At 42.6% G+C, this 17554-nt stretch overlaps 1 protein-coding gene across 1 annotated transcript in view; it reads right to left on the reverse strand.

Moving 5' to 3' along the window:
• The window catches only part of EXT1 (exostosin glycosyltransferase 1), a 178266-nt gene that overhangs the window by 21602 nt on the left and 139110 nt on the right, over positions 1-17554 (reverse strand). Inside the window, exons 2-3 of the mRNA XM_051609790.1 lie at positions 3399-3492; positions 295-402 (exon numbers count right to left, since the gene is read on the reverse strand). Of these exons, the coding sequence (XP_051465750.1) occupies positions 295-402; positions 3399-3492 (202 nt within the window). The remainder of the gene's footprint in view (positions 1-294; positions 403-3398; positions 3493-17554) is intronic.

Raw genomic sequence — 17554 nt, forward strand, 5'->3', positions numbered from 1 at the left:
GGGCAGCTCTGCCTCAGAGAGGCATCCAGGTGCTCCACATCAGAAGAGATTTCATGGTCTTAGTAAAAATGAGTCTCCTGCATTTAAGAATGTGGCCTTGTGGCTGGAATGACCTTCAGGTCAAAAAATGAATGATGTCATATTAAATGAGTTCATAGCTGCTGTGACACAGACAATCCCTTCATGATAAAAATTCTTTTACAGCCCTGACCTTTTGGATTCATCTTCACTATCCATTTAGACGGCAGCAGCAATAATCAACTGATCTGCTGAAGGCCAGGGTCTTTTTCTTACCTGTAATAACAATCTCTCATCGCCAATGACGGCAGCTTGGTTCCAATCAATCACTTCCGAGAACGGCAACTCCCATCCATTGCTGAGCATCACCGGGACGCAGGCAGCCTGCATGCACACAGAGAGCAACCCTTGGGCTTTGCACCCACATCATGTCCATTGTTTTCTGCACCAGCTCAGGAGGGAAAACACAGCAAGGAACACCAGAAGAAGCCAGAGCCCACAAGAGGGCAGCCCAAATGCTTGTCGTTTTCCATTTAGTGCTTATTTGTAGAATCATAGAACAGTAGGGGTTGGAAGGGACCTCTGCAGATCATCTAGTCCAACCCCCTGCTAAAGCAGGTTCACCTAGAGCAGGCTGCACAGGATTGCATCCAGGCTTTAAATATCTCCATAGAAGGAGACTCCACATTCATAATCACTGAAAGGTGGGGTTTGCAAAAAGTGGCTTTTGAAATCTGGTGCTTACACTGCCAGGAGAGAGCAGAACTGTTAAAATGCTGGAGATGTCACACTGAGGAACTGAATACAAAATGATGGCCTCCGTCACTGCTTTGTGAACCATTCAGCAGGGAGCCAACTTCCTCAATTTTTATAATATGTTGCAATTCAACCATACAGAAAATACAGATAATATTTAATTCCAGAACACTTTTTTTAACAAAGGAGGAGGAAATTCCCTATCTTGTTTAATATCAACTCTCCAGAGGCAACTGCACAAACAAAACTCATCTGTCATCACCTGTCTACAAAAATAGGAATTGCTCTCTATCTTAAAACAAATAAAAAGCACACATTCCGTATCTATTTCATACCAGTCTGATCTGTCTAAATTATTTAACCTTTTATGAGTTGTGAAAGTTGCTATGCACAGACAGCAAGTTTGAGAATATTCATTAAACTGGGCAGCATTTCCATAAACAAGTAATTGCCACTACGTTCTGGTCAGTCAGATCACAACATAAGACCCAAACCAAAAACCTCCTGATATGATAAAAGACCTTACTACCAGAGGGTCTGCACTGAGCCTGTGCTCTGGTTTAGTTTAGTTAGTGGTTGCCCAGAGAGGTGGCAGAAGCCATATCCCTGGAAACATTCAAGGTCAGTTTGGACAGGGCTCTGAACAACCTGGTGGAGTTGAAGATGTCCCTGCTCACCGCAGGGGGGTTGGACTAGATCACTTGTAAAGGTCCCTTTCAACTCACACCATTCTATGATTCTATGATTCTTTAAGTGCTCTGAATTTGGTTCAGACAAGGGTTCAGACCTGTGCATACCTCCCAAAAGATGGTACAAAGGCTATGGGGACCTTTCAGGCTGCTGTACCTTCCTTGGTAACATGTATTACACGCTGGATCTTAGACTGTTCAAATCTCTGCATTACAGCAGTAGTTACAATGTGTAAAGAACTGTGATCTTCTGCAACGAAATTACATTAGTGCATGAAAAAAACCAACAACTAGAAAACACTTAGCAATGTGTTTTCACATTTAAAACATTCCACTAATGTGGATTATGTCTTTCAACATGCCCTGGAGCCAGACAGAAATTGGGAATTAATCATAATCGGTGAATACTGCTGCTAGACTGCTAGGAAAATACTCAGTGCCTGCATTTTATCATCGTTGATCTGGAGCCTTCAAGTTCTGTACAGTGAGATATGCTCCCTGCTTTCTTCTCCTGAGATGATGTATTTAACAGAAGCTGCATAACTTGTGGCCCAGATGAGAGAAGAGCTGAGCACTGCACTTCAGGAGGATCCAAAGTGACTTCTCATCCCAAATAAGACAGTCCTACTTCTTCCTCCAAAGAGGCTGGAGAGGGAACAGCACTTTGCAGGCAATTAATCTTCTTCTGAGTAGGAGCAAATAGGTAATTGACTGTCCAGAACTTGGGTCTCAAATGTGACAGTAGGTGAGGGGTTCAGTGGTTAAACTTAAGTGTCCATTGCATTTGGGATGCTCTAGGGTATCCAAGAAACCCATCAAAGGCTTGTAGATATGATACAGTATCTACTGGAGAACTACTCGAGAAGAAGCAGAAAGCCAGAAGAGTACTCCTGAGCTTCTAAAATTACATTATACACCTACATTTAGGTATCTGAATCCTGCTCTGCACTGTGGTAAACAATAGTCCTTAATACCCTCTGGGATATTTCATGGTTGATGAAGAAAGTTGATCTTGTGCTACTTACTAACAGCTTAACTGCCAAGGTTAGGACACTTCCCAAATGGCAAAAGGATAGCAAGAGGCAGACTCTGTAAGGTGTCCTCATCTGCCATCTCACTGACACCAAGAAGCACCTCAGCCTCCCCTTCCCTCCACTCCAGCCCCCATGGCAATCCAGATGCCAGTCCAGACGGGTGCTGCAGCATCTCCCAAGATGCTCTGTATGGTTGACTAAAGATTCAGGACCCCAGGGCTGAGCTGAAAAAAGTCACACTCACTGCAGTAGACGTAGGTCAGTGTCAGGCTTTACCACTGTGCTGCCAAGCCCCCTGCCACAGTGACTACAGAGCCTCTATGTATTGCCCTCTGGCAGCAGCAAAAAAGGGAGACCATTAACCAAAATGTTTTTAAAAGGTGAAGGGGATTCAGGTGCTGTCCCAGGCACACTGCAAGCTCCCTGAGATCAGTGTATATGCACCTTCATGGGAGGTTTCCATATGGGGCTTCACAACCTCCAGGCCACCTTCTGCATGGTCAGCAAGCACCATCTCAAGACAGGCAATGCATAAGCAGGTCTGTTTTGGTTAAATGAAAACAAAAAGCTATTTCTACTGCCCTGGGGCTTACTTGTAGAGGCCAGTGTCTCCCATGGGAAGTCTCACAGCTTGGTAAAATACTGCTCTAACGTGGTCCAACCTCTCAGCATCAGTACATCCAGGGAAACTCTTCCTGGAGGCAAGGCAATTCAGCCTTCAGATGAGCTCAGTGCTCAGTGCCTCTTGGGAAGAAGCTGCCAATTGCTCCAAAAGTATGAATAGAGGCTTTTGCAAAGTGGATTACTGTCCACTAGGGAAATGAAACATGTTTCCCACCTCCTTGCTATTGCATGCTGAATTGCAGCCAGTGTAGCCAATGCTTTAAACTGCAGCTCTTACCTGCAAGGCTTCCAGAAACCTGAAAGAGCCCAGCCTGCGGCCACGGGGAACCAGACAGAAAGTGGCATTGTGCAGCATTTCACGGTAATCATACCTAACAAGAACAGGGGAGAAAAGAGAAAATTCAATTAGAGGCAAATCCTAGAGTAACTGGGCGTGAAAATGCAAACAGCTGTTGAGACACATCTGGACAAAATCATCCCCAAGCAAGACCGCTCATCACCAGGTTAACTAGCTCCCTCTGTGCACACGTGTGCCAGCCATCTCCCCGGCTCCTTTTTGCTCATCCTCAGAAGCAACCACCATGGGAGAGGGCTGGGAAGAAAGGTAATGAAACTGAGAACAAAGGAAGTAATTTTGCCTTTGCAATAATCAGCCATTTCTATACAAACAGTCACACACTAGTTCTAACAAATTTACATTAAATATTTTGACACCCAAAAAATTGTTGCAGCACTTCTGTGACCATGATTTCTATTCAGATTTAGTCAAAGTCATGCACACCTGTGTTCATTTCTGTGCAAGAGGTTTGTACAAAGGAAAAACATATTCAAACTATGCCCAAGAAATCTTCTCTTACCAAGCAGGCACTAAAAAAGGGACAGGGGGTTACAATGACTCACTTGGTAGTTGTCGTCAGGTGTGGTGAGAGGGATAAACTGCCACATTTTGGCAAGTAACCACATAGCTGCAATGACCCCTCCTCCTCCAAATTAAAACTTAAGAGTGCTCATAGACACTCCTGGTTTTTTTTTCCTATTTCATCAATCCCCACAAAACCAGTCACCAAAATCACACATCAAATCCTAACAGGTTGGAGCTTGTTATAAGCTAATTGTACTTCTGGCAAACCCATGGAACTGTGAATGGCATCGACCTTGTTTGAGACAAAAGGATCCAGATTAAATACCCTCCATTCTCCACAGTGTCCTGCACTCTGCAGACAGATGTTATTATGACAGTAGCTTGTGGCACTGGAAGTTTCTAACACTAATAGTCTAATTTAACTGTAATCTGCAGGCAAAGCAATTTTTTTTTGTATGTGTGTATATATATATACATACATATATGAGATTATACCTTATATATAAAAAGTCTGGATTTACGGATGGGAGTAAGCCAATTTTCAATTATAAACTCTCTCTTTAGGAAAAGACATCTTGCAAAGGCCCATTTGCTTAAACAAGCGTGTATAGCTAATTTGCACAAGAAAAGGTCACTGTGAACGGATTATCTCCTCTGAGAGTAAAATAAAAAACCTCATTGCATGAATTAAAACTACAAAACGGACTTCAAAGTACTATTTTTTTTTAATTGTATCTCAACATTGGTTAAAAAATATATATACATATTACATCTGAGTGGCAGTAATTTATTTATTTTTTCTTTGTGTGGGATATTGATTGGCAGCCATGTCCCAGCTCACCAGCCAGCAGTGACACAGCACACAGGGGAAAATATCAGGAAACTGGAATGCTGAAAGAATAACAAAGTTGCCATTTTTAAGCATTCTTTTTTTACATATCCAGAGGTCTGAGGCTCATCGCTTTCACTGTATATTGTATGACAGATAATGTTAATAAATATCAAAAATAGAAACCCCGTAGGGCTAGAATATGCCAGTCAGAGGTCCCCCATCATTAGCCAGCTAAAAATGTAAAATCCTGTTAATACCTCAGAGTGCAACAATATCCACAGAACGTCAATGACGGAACCAGAATACAAAGAAAAGCAGAGAACAAGGCCACTGCAAGTGAGTTCTCTGTATGCCAGCAACATCTTATATGGGGCATCTTTTCTTTCATATCTAATTTTTTTGATATCAGGATAGATTTACAAACAAACAAACAAAAAATTATTTTGTTGACCATTTCCCACCCGGAAACCAGTTCCTGCCTTGCTCCCCTTTGTGCGCTTTAAAGCCTAACGTGTGATTTATTGCTGCGTTCCGGAATAGCACGGTTCATGGTCATCAAGCAATTTATCTACATCATATGTTCAGAGAGCCTCATCCTAACCTTGATGAATGGGCACAAAATTTCCACTCACTTCTGGGAGAACCTGCGAATACAACAGGAGTAGACCCAGAGCAAAGCCAAATGCATCAAGAGAGGCTGCAGCAAATGAATTGCACGAGGGATTCTTCTCATGAACACATTTCCCTGCAATTTCAACCCAAATGTTTTTCAGTGACTTGACATGATCTTCGAGCACAGTGCTAAGGGATAGATTTCCAGTTTAATCCCCCTCAGAGACCACTCCAGGATCAAGCATCACTTTTAAATCCTTCAATGCAAGGTGCTAATTTTACTCCTACTAGTTCATGGGTAGCATGCAAAGCAACAGTGGCACCTGCCTTAGCTGAAGGACAAAAGATAGCCCAGTATGTTTGAGTATGAATTTGGAAATGCCTTTCACAACACATGCAGACAGCCACGAACACATAAACATCTCTGTCAAGTTGCAAGCATAGCTTTGTAATTTGAAGCATAGCTTGCGGAGGAAATAATGTAGCAAACAGTCCTTCAGAGTTGAGTTTGCAGAACAGATGATTTCATGTTTTTCTCAGACTGCCAGGCAGCACTCAGAGGAGACCTTGGCCACAAAAATATCACTTGGTGAATTAAGCTCTAGCCCACACGCCATGCAGGGAGTAGAAGGTAACAAGGCAACCCTCAGTTTCAGACTCCTCCCCCATCAGCCCTGCAGGAACCATGCCTGCAGCAGAAGGTTTGAGGTTTGCAGGTGTTTTGTCAGGGAGAGAAAATTGCTAAGTACAATTGGCATATTTGTACACAGTCACCTCTAAGCATCTCTGCACTTTCCTTAATGTTGACTTGAAATGTTTCCAGTGAAGTCAGTGAGATCATCTCAATGATTAAAGGTAGGTATCTCAGCTAAATCTTTGCTGGACTTGGAAATTTCTCCTTTGCTTGTTCAGAAGAGAAATCAGAGCTGGCGCAGAAATCCAGGAGCACCCTCTCAGATACAACAGGGCACTTGTACATTAAGTACTGATCTCGCATTTATTGCAAATACCAGTATTGCATCAAGGACAAGCTTGATTTCCCTACTGGCTTCACTGACTAATCTCAACAAGGCCTCAGGGAGGCAATGAAGTATCATAAGCCTGCTCACAACTGGTGGAGGGGTCTTAAGTTACAGAGAAAATGGTCCAGTGTTTAGAAGAGGTTCTTCCAGAGCCTCCTCTTTTTCTTCTCCCCTGACAATGGGGGTTATAACTGTTTTCAGAACTACTTATTTCCACTAACTGGTAACGCCTAAGAATGGCAGGGAGATTTGCTACGGTCTTCCAGTTTGCATTGCTGTGGTTTCTGCAAACCCAGAGCTGTCAGCTTGTGGGGACAGCTCTGCATTACCTGCCTATCCAGATGCTCTGGTTTTACCCAGCTGTGGAGACTTTACAGCTGAGGAACTAGAGAGACAACTGTGTGTGCCACAACCAAGCCATGGTCTGAATGGTGGTGGAGCTGCCATCTCCCCAGCACTGCAGGGCACCACGCAGGCAGCCCCGCCGGGCGTTTCTTCCTTCCTGCTGCTGCTTTGGTGTCTCCCTCTTTCTGGTACTTTCCTTCTTTTGCTGACAGCAGTTTATCTTCATCAGCATTGACTGCAGAAAAGCTTTGAAAGGAGACCAGTTCTTTGCTCAGAGGATATTTATTTCCACAAAGCTCCTGGTTTTCACGTTAGAAGACTGCTGGGCAGGGGGGCACATGCTTATTCCTAATATTCCTGTATTCCTTCATTCTGCACACTTGCACAGAGGTAACACTTTACTGCTGATTTTAGGGTTGACTTGGCCTGGGCCTCAGCTGCATCATACAAACATGTTAAATTCCACAAAGCATATGCCTTTAGAATGACAGTTGAGGCTTTATAGCTAAAATAGCTACAGATTTAACCCAAAGCTCACATTCCTCTCTAAGGATCAGCAATGTGTTTCATTAACTTTCAGGCTTCCTTCCATAATGATTAAGTGCACCATGTTCACAGGTAATACCTTTTTAGGCAGCATAAACAAATAGCTCTATTTGTAATCAATTCTAATTTATTCACTCTTTAATTGAAATATCCCCTCCCTGCTACCACCCGTAGCTGAGAAAACATGTTTAGCCCCATCTATCACGCAGGTGTAAACACTGCAACATTGTGTGTGCAATTATTTGAAGAAGAAACACCCCTCAGCCAAACGCTCCTACCATTTTAACTTCTTGATCCAACACATTGCTTCTGTCTTTCCCCATCCCCCTCCTTTATTTTTATTTTTTTTTCTTTCTGATGTGCTGACCTTGTCAGTCAGCACGTGGATTAAAGGGCTGCTTGAGATTCCTGGTTCACCATTATCCCAAAGAGCCTGGCAGGCTGCAGAGGGTCTGCAGTGACTAATCAGCCATGCCACACATTCCTTCTTAAAGCTTAAGCGTTTCCCCATGTCACTACACTTAAGAGATTATAAACTACCCTAGGAAAGATTTTCATTACCAACTTCAATATAAAATATTTTTTTCAAAAGCCACATCATCACCATTGAAGAGAGTTCTAGAAAGATGCTGTCTGTTTAGACCAGCAGATACGTCCAGATATCCAGATGCAATGATTGTCCTACTTTATCTAGCCATGTCACCCATCACATATGAATCACCAAGCAGTGTACATATTTTCTTATCTAATCCTCTGAACACTGATATGGGATACCATCACCATCCCCAGTTCATAGATGGAAAACCTAAGACTAAACCTAGCTGGCTATTCCAGCAGCTAGACAACCTTTGGGAATACTAACCCTGCTTCCCTCCTCCCTGGAGACACAGCACTCCCTGAAAAACAGTGGTGTATTATGGCTATCAAAATTCAAATGGAAATACAGAAGCAGAATCCAAACCAAATACAACAGGTTTAATCCAGCAGCAGTACATGTCACACGGAATCCACCTTTTGGAAGATGCTGGAGCTCATCTCTGGCAGGGAGTATCAGCACGTAGTGTCATAGATGTCAAATGGAACTAGAGCTGTTTTTTTGTTTTCTGAGCCAAAACCTGCTATGGCACTTAACCAACTATTTCCAGGGCTCCCTCCCTGAATCTGCGAACCCACAAACACATGCTGCATCATCCAAAAGTCTATTATTCATAGTTTAAGTGCTACAACAAATGTAGATATTAAACACCTACAACAAAAGGCTAAATGGTGAAGTATTTCCCAATTTTTCAGTATATTCAGTTTCAGCTAATAACCAATGGCCCAGTTTTCTGTGGATGGACGTTACTGCAGATGGCTGTGAACTACCAGCTGGAGAGCCTAGAAAGAGACACACTTGGTCACACAGAGTGTCTCATTGCTTGGCTTCCCATTAAGGGATGTTGGCTTTTAAATAAACTGTCAAGTAAAACTCGCTTTTGAAAAAAGTCAAGTGAGTAACTGTCTTTGTAGAGAAGCTGGCAGCTCAGCTGTGCATCAGATAGATAGCTGCCTAAGACTGAGCTGCAAAGGCTAGCTCAGCCTGCCTGGGAGGGGCCGTGGCCATGAACTGCTCACTCCTGGATTTACAGCTGCTCGATGCTTTGGGGTGATCTTCATGCTGGTTAACAGGAAACTGGCTGGCAGTTCATCTCCCTCTCTGCAAGCACTGGCTCTGGAATTAGAAAGTTTGGAGGTGCAAAAACATAATTGGGATACTTTTTTTTTCCCCCTGCTTAAAGGGCTAATTGATTTCACAGGTGTTTAATTATCATTTGCTGTGAGATAATACCTTGTAGTGCCATAAAAAATGGATTTAATTTTCGAGTGCTTGCAAAACCATTGCCAAAGCCAAGTTAGAGCTAAAGCTAGATAATTATTCTATAAATCAAACACACTGCCTCCTTTCTTTGAATTTTTTAATACTTGGCTATAATGATATCTGACGACCTTGAAACTAACATAAAAAGGATTTTCTTGCCAAGTGCTGAAAGGCAGCCATTGGAGTATTTCTTTCAGCCTGGTTCATTACCATGGCCACCACTGCCACACTGCCCTGGCTGCAGGACTGCAAGGGATGCTCCAGTGTAAGTACAGGAGCAGCATGTGTGAACAGTGGTTGTAGCACACAGGTGACAGCTGAGGACAGGTATGGGCATGAGCCCAATCTGAAAATGCTGCTAAATTAACGAAAATCATGCACTTTTCTTCCAGGCCGAGCAATGGAAATGGAACTCTGCAAACATTCAGCAACTAATGTCAAGGTACAACGGTTTTCTCCTTTCCACACCAGCACTTCCTTTTAGTTCAGAAGGCTGGATTAAGACAGAAAAACAGGGAAGTAGAGTTTTCACTTTCATGTGCTGCTAAAGGAACTTTGCTACAGTTAAGATGGACAGTAACCACTGAAATTTAAATAATCTTTAAAGTCCTCAGTGACGTCATGGTTGGATTCAGTTCACTTTGATATTATGCACAGAAACATTGGCACATGGAAGTTAAAGTCAAGGTACATTCTACCAAATAAAATGCTCTAACAATTTTTGTCTAAATATTTACACAGAATGCCCTGTAAATCTATTTGGTGCATGCAAAGCATGCACAACATTTGGACTGCCAAATACTATCCAACTGGCTCCCAGTATAGCAGATGTGCCACTTAGAACAAGTAGTCTTAAGCAGTGGCAAGAGTGTTCTCACCAACATAATGTGATGCTTAAAGATAACTGCTTGCTCAACAAGTGTGCCAGAGCGGGTTCATATACAGTGTGTCAGAGGCAAACCTTGCCAAGGTGCCTCTCTAGGCAGCGTTACGCCCCAGTTACCCACAACCTGCTAATAGCATCGTGTAACACTTCTAAAACCAAATGCTGGCTCCTAGGCTTTGAAGTCCTCTAAAAGAGCCTGTTTCACAGCAGCACCTCGCTGTGCTGGCAGCAAGAAAATTCACAACATGCCTGAATAAGAAAAGTCCACGAGGAAGCAAATGCTCACTTGCATCTCCTAAGGAATGTAAATGCAGCACCACATATTGTGAATTCAACACCCTCCAGGCCAGTGGGAAAGCATTGAAGATGATGATGCTCACACGCACAGGGACACACACACAGCCACAGGGTAAGATTTTACATGGATCCACCTCCCTGCCACCCCCTTTGAGGTGATATAAACATATCTGAGTCCTCTTTGCCTGAAATGTGCCTGTCTGTCACTTATTGCCCATCAAGCTGCTAGACTCTTACTGGATAAAGATAAGTCCAACCTGTAAAGATAATCCAGTGGTTCAGGCAAGCTCTTTCTAACATGATTCTTCTAAAAATAAATTATGCCAACACTTTGCATCATTATGGCACCTCTACGTGCCATTTTCTGGAGATCATACATTTTCTTTTGAATATTTTAATATAAAGAACCTCAAACTGCCAGCATGAGAACAAAGCAGTATCTCCGTTTCACTGATGGGAAACTGCCATACAGCCTGAACTTGGGCTTCGTCTACTTAGCCTTGTTTCACAGTACTCTGCATAGAAAAATGGAGGAGCAAGTCGAAAGCAAAATCTAACTCTTGACAGAGTGCTTTGGCATTTCAACAGAGAACTAATACCCTGGGCTGCATCAAAAGAAACATGGCCAGCAGGTCAATTCTCCCCCTCTACTCCATTACGGTGAGACCCTACCCTGCATCTAGTTCTGGGTCTCCCAATATAAGAAGGACTTGGACAAAGAGCACTGGAGCACCACTCCTATGAAGAAAGGCTGAAAGAGTTAAATTGTTCATCCTAGAGAAGATACAGCTCTGGGAAGACCTTACTGCAGATTTTCAGTATACATAGGGGGCTTATAAGAAAGATGGAAAGGGAATTTTTTGCCAGGGGGTAGTGACAGGACAAGGGAAATGCTTTTAAATTGAAAGAGGGTAGATTTAGATTGGACATTAGGAAGATTTTTTTTTATCATGAAGGTGGTGAGACACTGGAAGAGGTTGTGCAGAGAAGTTGTGGATATGCCCTCCCTGGAAGTGTTCATTGTCAGGCTGGATGAGGCTTTGAGCAACCTGGTCTAGTGGAAGATGCCCCTGTTCATGGGAGGGTAGTTGGGACTAGAATTTCAGTTATTAAGGCATCAGTTTGGATTAAAGGCCCAAACAAAGCAAACTCCATACTGCATTTTCTGAACAAAGAAACAAATTTTAGCTCTTCTGCCACCCACTCTAATTTTGAGATTACAGAACATACCTGAAAGCCTCAGAGTGTGGAGAAATAAAAGGCTTATTGTGAGACCTCTCACCTGTCAACACCTGCAGGCTCTGAAGCCAATGATTCCCCCCTGCCTGTCAAAAAAAAAAAAGAAAAAAAAAAAAAGCCTCCAAATCTTTCTTAATTATTTTTCAATAGCTCCTTATTTAAAACTTGAGATTAAAAAATGCTGAAGAGGATCAGTTTTCTGGAGTTTCATGCTTCAGTATCTGGGGCTACTGAATGTTTTAATTAACCTAGAAAAAGAAATGGTTGATTATAAGCCTTGGATGGTAAAATATGAATAAAAACACTGCTCAGCACCTGCTTATGCCACAGTCCAATAACTGGACCCAGAAGAAACCAAAGGACTCTGGCATAAAGGACACTGTCCTCTCTATTAAGCTGCCTCTAGGACTGGGATTTCAGCAGGATAGTAGAGAAAGTACAACCCCCTGAAGATTGAATTAGAAGGGGTTATCACTTGCATTCTTGTTTTGAATGTCTAGCTGAGCTCTTTACCAACCGATTCAGAATAGTCCTTATGAAGCTTATCATTTTCTATTCAGCTCCACAGATTTTCCCATTACAGCTATCGAGCTCCTAAGTGGCTTGTTGGCATCTTTAAAAGTTATAGTCCTCCAGACACAACATCTAAAAATGGAAAGCAGAGATGATGTCCAATACTGTCTCTAATTATGCAGGAGTTCATTTCTATGAATGACTGGATCTGTTTCCAGGAAAAAAAAAAAAAAAAAAAAAAAAAAAAAAAAAGAGGGACTTTACAGAAACTGTTGGCAGAGTCCCATGTTGTCTAGGCATGCTGACCCAAAATGTGACCATGCTTGGAGGAAAAATTAGTTCAGTAAATCCACGGAATAACTTAGAATGAAACAGAGAAGTGATCTATTTTTACTCATAAGAAGTCAGCTGCATCTTACTCCTCAGGATTTAGTCCCCAGGAGTGGTAACACTACAACGTATCTAGATAATTCAGTATTTTGGTTGTTTATTGGTTCTCACACTTGCCTTCATCTCAGGACCTCAATTTTATTTCTCCTTTCTATAAATGAGCCAAAGCTACCTCAAAAATAAGAGTAGGACACAAAGGAGGGGGGCAGAGGTAAAGAACCTTAATTCCATATATTTATATTTTGTAGCACTGAACTTTAGAGAGAAATCCCAGCACTGTTACAGTCCAGGATGGGTTTCCACTAACAGTGGGTGCTGATCTTCTGAACTTCATGAGGACTAACTTCTGCAAAACAGCAGTGCAGGAGTGTGAACTGTGGAAAGGCACTCTGCAAATTTATTCTCTACTACAGGCAGCAAATAAAGTAAGTATTACATAATTTTGATTTTCTAAGAGAGAGAAAAGAGGAGATAGAAGGGATAAATATAAAAATGCACTGATAACTGTTTTTCAGTGATGCCTTCCATTCCTGTCCCCAGTTTTAACATAAAGCTAAATCAGGCCAACCTATGTGCAGTTCAATAACTAGGGCTGTGCTTCACAGAGCAGCCAGGTACAATGAGATCTGTCACTCTGCAGATCTGCTCCTTCTCTGTGCTTGCTCACTTCTGCTGACTACAGTAAAATCAAAGTTTTCTTTTATTTGCTCTTCTCAGCAAAAAAAGCAGCTAAAAAAGAGCATGGTTCCTCTGCATCTCTGCATCACCAGCTCCCCTTTGGAGCCAGACTCGCTTCTCCTAAGCCAGAGGAAAACATAAGCCCCACACTAGTAAGTGCAAGTTCAGAATTGCAGCTTGCTTTTGTCAGGTGGTTTCCACACTTTATAGGGTTATTTAGGCAACTCCAGTGGTCTTCAGTTGATGTTACACCAGATCGGGGTGACTATACTCCATTCAGTAGGGCCTTTCAACAGAACAAGGGGTAATGGTTTCAAACTGAAAGAGGGTAGGTTTAGAATGGATTGGAAGAAATATTTTACCTTGAGGGTGTTGAGACACTGGAACAGGTTGCCCAGAGAAGTTTTGGATGCTCCATTATTGGAAGGTCAGGTTAGTCGGGACTTTGAGCAACCACATCTATTGAAAGATGTCCCTGCACACAGCAGGCAGGTAGGACTAGATTATTTTTGAAGGACCCTTCCAACCCAAACCTTTCTATGATTCTATGATTGACCATGGTGGCACATGGGACTTTAAGGTCCTAGCCTGAGCAAGCAAAATTGCCGTCTAAAAAACCCCACAAGCACATTCGCATCCATGCATACTTACATGTACACACTTCTGCACTATTTACACAGGATTTCCATCTGGAAACCACTGATGCATGTGCATATCCTTCTTCTCTTGCCTGACCCTGTGCTGACACACAAAGAACCTCACATACGATTTTTGCAAAAGCACTTTTTTGAAAATCAAGGCCCATTTAGAGAAGAAAGCTAAAGAAACAACCAACCAAAGCAAATTCAAAACCTCATTTTTATGGAGAGCTCTTCTCGAGGATGCAAAGCGAGTCTTTTGAAAATCTGTCTGCAAATCTAAGTGCCAAACACTCCGCAAACCAGACCACGTCACAGCTCTGAGCGCTGCTTTGCATTTTGCTCCTGAGTCCCAGGGAAACCACATACCTGCTGAGGGTGAATGCCTGACTGCTCGCATGTGTAGCCCTAATGCATCACCACAGGGTCAGGCATTTGAGCTAAGTCAGGACCAACCCTAAGAGATGCAAATGGTGTTTCTTGCTCCCTGTTGATGTCCACTCCTGCTCTCAGTGCTCAGCACTGCACAGAATCATGTTTTGCTTTTTTAGCATTCCTGCCCCGCTGGGCAGTGTCTGCCTGAACGTGCTACGTCTGTTTGTGAGCTAATACATTATTTACATAAACTATTCAGGCACAGCAGCAAGCATATAAAACATTTATCAACAAAGGGACGAGTTTGTCATTTTAAAATAATTATGTTTCTTTAAGGAAACCAACAAATTCAGTTGTCTCAGAATTATTTATTAGGTTGTGCAAGCTTGAAAGGAGTCTCTTTTGGAGGGAGGAGTCTCTACCCTAAGTAAAGGTTTAGCCATGAGAAGTTTTACACCTCAGCAAGGAAATATCAAGCTCACCAGGTTTTGCAGCCAGAACCGTAATGAGAAGCACAGGTCAAGTTAGATGCAAGGTGGCACCTTCTCCTGTGGTATGCCAGAAACTGATACACCTTGAATGAACTCCAGGGTTGCAGGGCAGGGAACTCCCAAATGTACTTGCAATTCTGCTCTGCTGTCAGTAGCTGGAGCATACCTACACCACACTTACAGCTGGGAGCAGCTCTACCAACCCCAGCCCTGCTGGGATACAGCCAGGCATCTTCTCCAGTCCCGCTGGGAAATGTGCAGGGCCAGTCTGGCACTGCCTGGATAAAAAGCCCTTTGCTCCCCAGCTGCTCCCTGCCCTGCACTGCCTTTTTATACCTTCTCCAGCAATTCAGGTGCAAGGACAAATGGAAAGGGAAAGACATTGACATGCGAGTGCTCTGACCAGAGACAGACCTGCAGATTGTCAAGGAAAACATGACCGTCCAGACAAAAGGGCTTATGAGGGGATGCCAGAAGTGATCAGATTAGTTGGAGGAACAACAGCTCTTCGGCCAAGTGCTAACAGCCAACAGATGGAGGGGAATGATGTTGACTGCAAGAGGGGCCATGCGATGATGCAGTGCAGCATGCAGCTGGACTGCTTTTTTATAAAGGTGTGCTAATTTTGATATTAGTCTTAAAATTTAAAACTTAATAAATTTTTGAACCTTCCAGAGATAAGCATTGAGCAGGTACAAAGACATCCTTGTAAAGGAGGCTTCTGTATCAGGGTAGCTTCAGCTTCCTACCTCTTATAAACTTCAGCAACCTGTGCTGGCAGAACAGTCTGCACAGTTCCCAGCTGAGTCTGGGCTTTGTGTGCCTTGTCTCCTAGGGGTACAAATGAGACCGTGAGCTCTCTCTGCAAACTTCCGAGCAGCTGTTCTCCCCCAGCTCCCTTTCTCAGACTCCAGATGGGCTGTGATACAGGCATTTTCCTACAGCAGTGCCTCAAATCACGTGTTAGATGCATCAGCAACTTCTGCCAACATCAGAGGCTAAAAAGGTGCAGACATGGACCAGGTTTTTTGAAGCATCCTCATGCAGTGCAGACATCTTTTACATACTGTTTAAGAGACTATAAAACACAGTAAACCAAAGTCCTCTGTAATGCTAGGCATCTGAAACAAGACTTTTTACCTCAGAAAGGAGCAATTCTGTAAAGGATTAGTGGGTCACCATGGACAAGAAGCTCAAGGCTGTTACAGAAGAGCAACTGAATCCTTAGACATATCAGCCATGTTGCACACACAAAGAAGAAATTGTTCAGTGTGCCCAGAGTCAGTGAGGCAGATACCAGAAAACATCCAGTGCTAATACCCCCACATTTTAGAAAGATGCTGAATAATTGAAGACAGAGAAAAGGGACAGAAAAGTTATTTAAGGGACTGTAGTAAATACACTTCTGAGAGAGACTTAAAGGCCTCAGCTTGTTCAGCTTATCAGAGAAGAGGAAGAAGCAGCTTGATTACAGTTTGTAAGTGGCTCTACAGGGAGTAAAAGAAAAGGAACTGAGAGTTCTTCAACCTGTTGAAAAACGGCACAAGAAGAATCAAGAGGTGGAAGTTAAAAGTGAAACAAACATCAACAAAAATCTGTACTAAAGCCCTTGCACTGAAGGTATTTTAACTACTGAAGCAAACTGCCATGAGATGGTAGCTCCTCCATTAAGTGATCTCTTGAAACGGTAAGCGAGTGCTTTGCCGGAGGATACGCTGCAGCTCACCCCAGTCACTGGATACAGGGGTGAAGGGGTGACACGAAATGGGATGCACTGCACAGGAGATCAGACGGAGTAATCTCCTGGTCCATCTGGCCTTCCATTTTCTGTAAAAGCTACTAGTATCTGGTGCTTTCTGATCATCCTGAGCACAAAACCTCTTCCTCCAATAATCCGTCATGCAAACTTCATCCAATTAGTTTAGTAGTGAAACGCATGGGGACATGAAAAGCCACAGTATCTTCTGATAAGCAACCCAAGCACTACTTAGATCCCTCTACTAGAGTTACAATGAATTCTGTAGGACTAAACAGTAACAGACTACATTAATAACAAATAACTTTCAGGATTTTTGCTACTTCAGACCAACACATTCAACTTGCTCAAGAACCACTTATCTGATGAACAGGGCAGTTGAAAAAGTACCTATTGTTGTACAGAGATCAGTGCTACATTTCTACAGGTCTCAAATGGCTTCATTCCTATAAGACTCTTCTTAAAGACTTTTCCACAAGGATGATCTGAGTTGACTGATTATGACTTTGGTAAACTTAATAGAGACAGACATCCAGAAATTAGCAGGGGTGAAGGAGGAAAAATTAAAACAAACAAATAGTTATACTTACGTGGAAATTTTAAAATTATCTTTTTTAATGGATTACTAAAACCCTTCTGAGTTCATCTGCAGATATTGGAAACACAAATGGATAAAACTGGAAGCCTAGAGATTAGCAGTCATTACCACAATCACATTTTCCTTATGCAGAATATTTTGCTTCTGCCTCCCTCCACCTTTCCAAGGTTTATGAACTCTATCTAGTAATGCAGCCAGTTTTTCCACAAAATATACCAGGTCCTCTATAATTTAGTTGGGAACACCAGTGTTTATTATGTTTTACAGTGAGCAGTCCTTTTTAAACCTAGCTTCTCATCACACATTAATATTCTGGTATGGGAGGTTTGCAGAAACCGAGAAAGAACAAGAAATAAATTTGAAGGCAGTTCCTGGCATGTTTTATCATCCCCCAGGTCTGCATTCAGAGGGGAGGAAGGTCTGAGCACTGCAGTCACACCTCACAAATGCAGTTTTCTTCATTTATACCTTTCTCTGCTTTGGGTTTTCTTGCTC

Source organism: Apus apus, chromosome 2 (genome assembly GCF_020740795.1).
Source record: "Apus apus isolate bApuApu2 chromosome 2, bApuApu2.pri.cur, whole genome shotgun sequence".
In the NCBI taxonomy this organism is placed as follows: Eukaryota; Metazoa; Chordata; class Aves; order Apodiformes; family Apodidae; genus Apus; species Apus apus.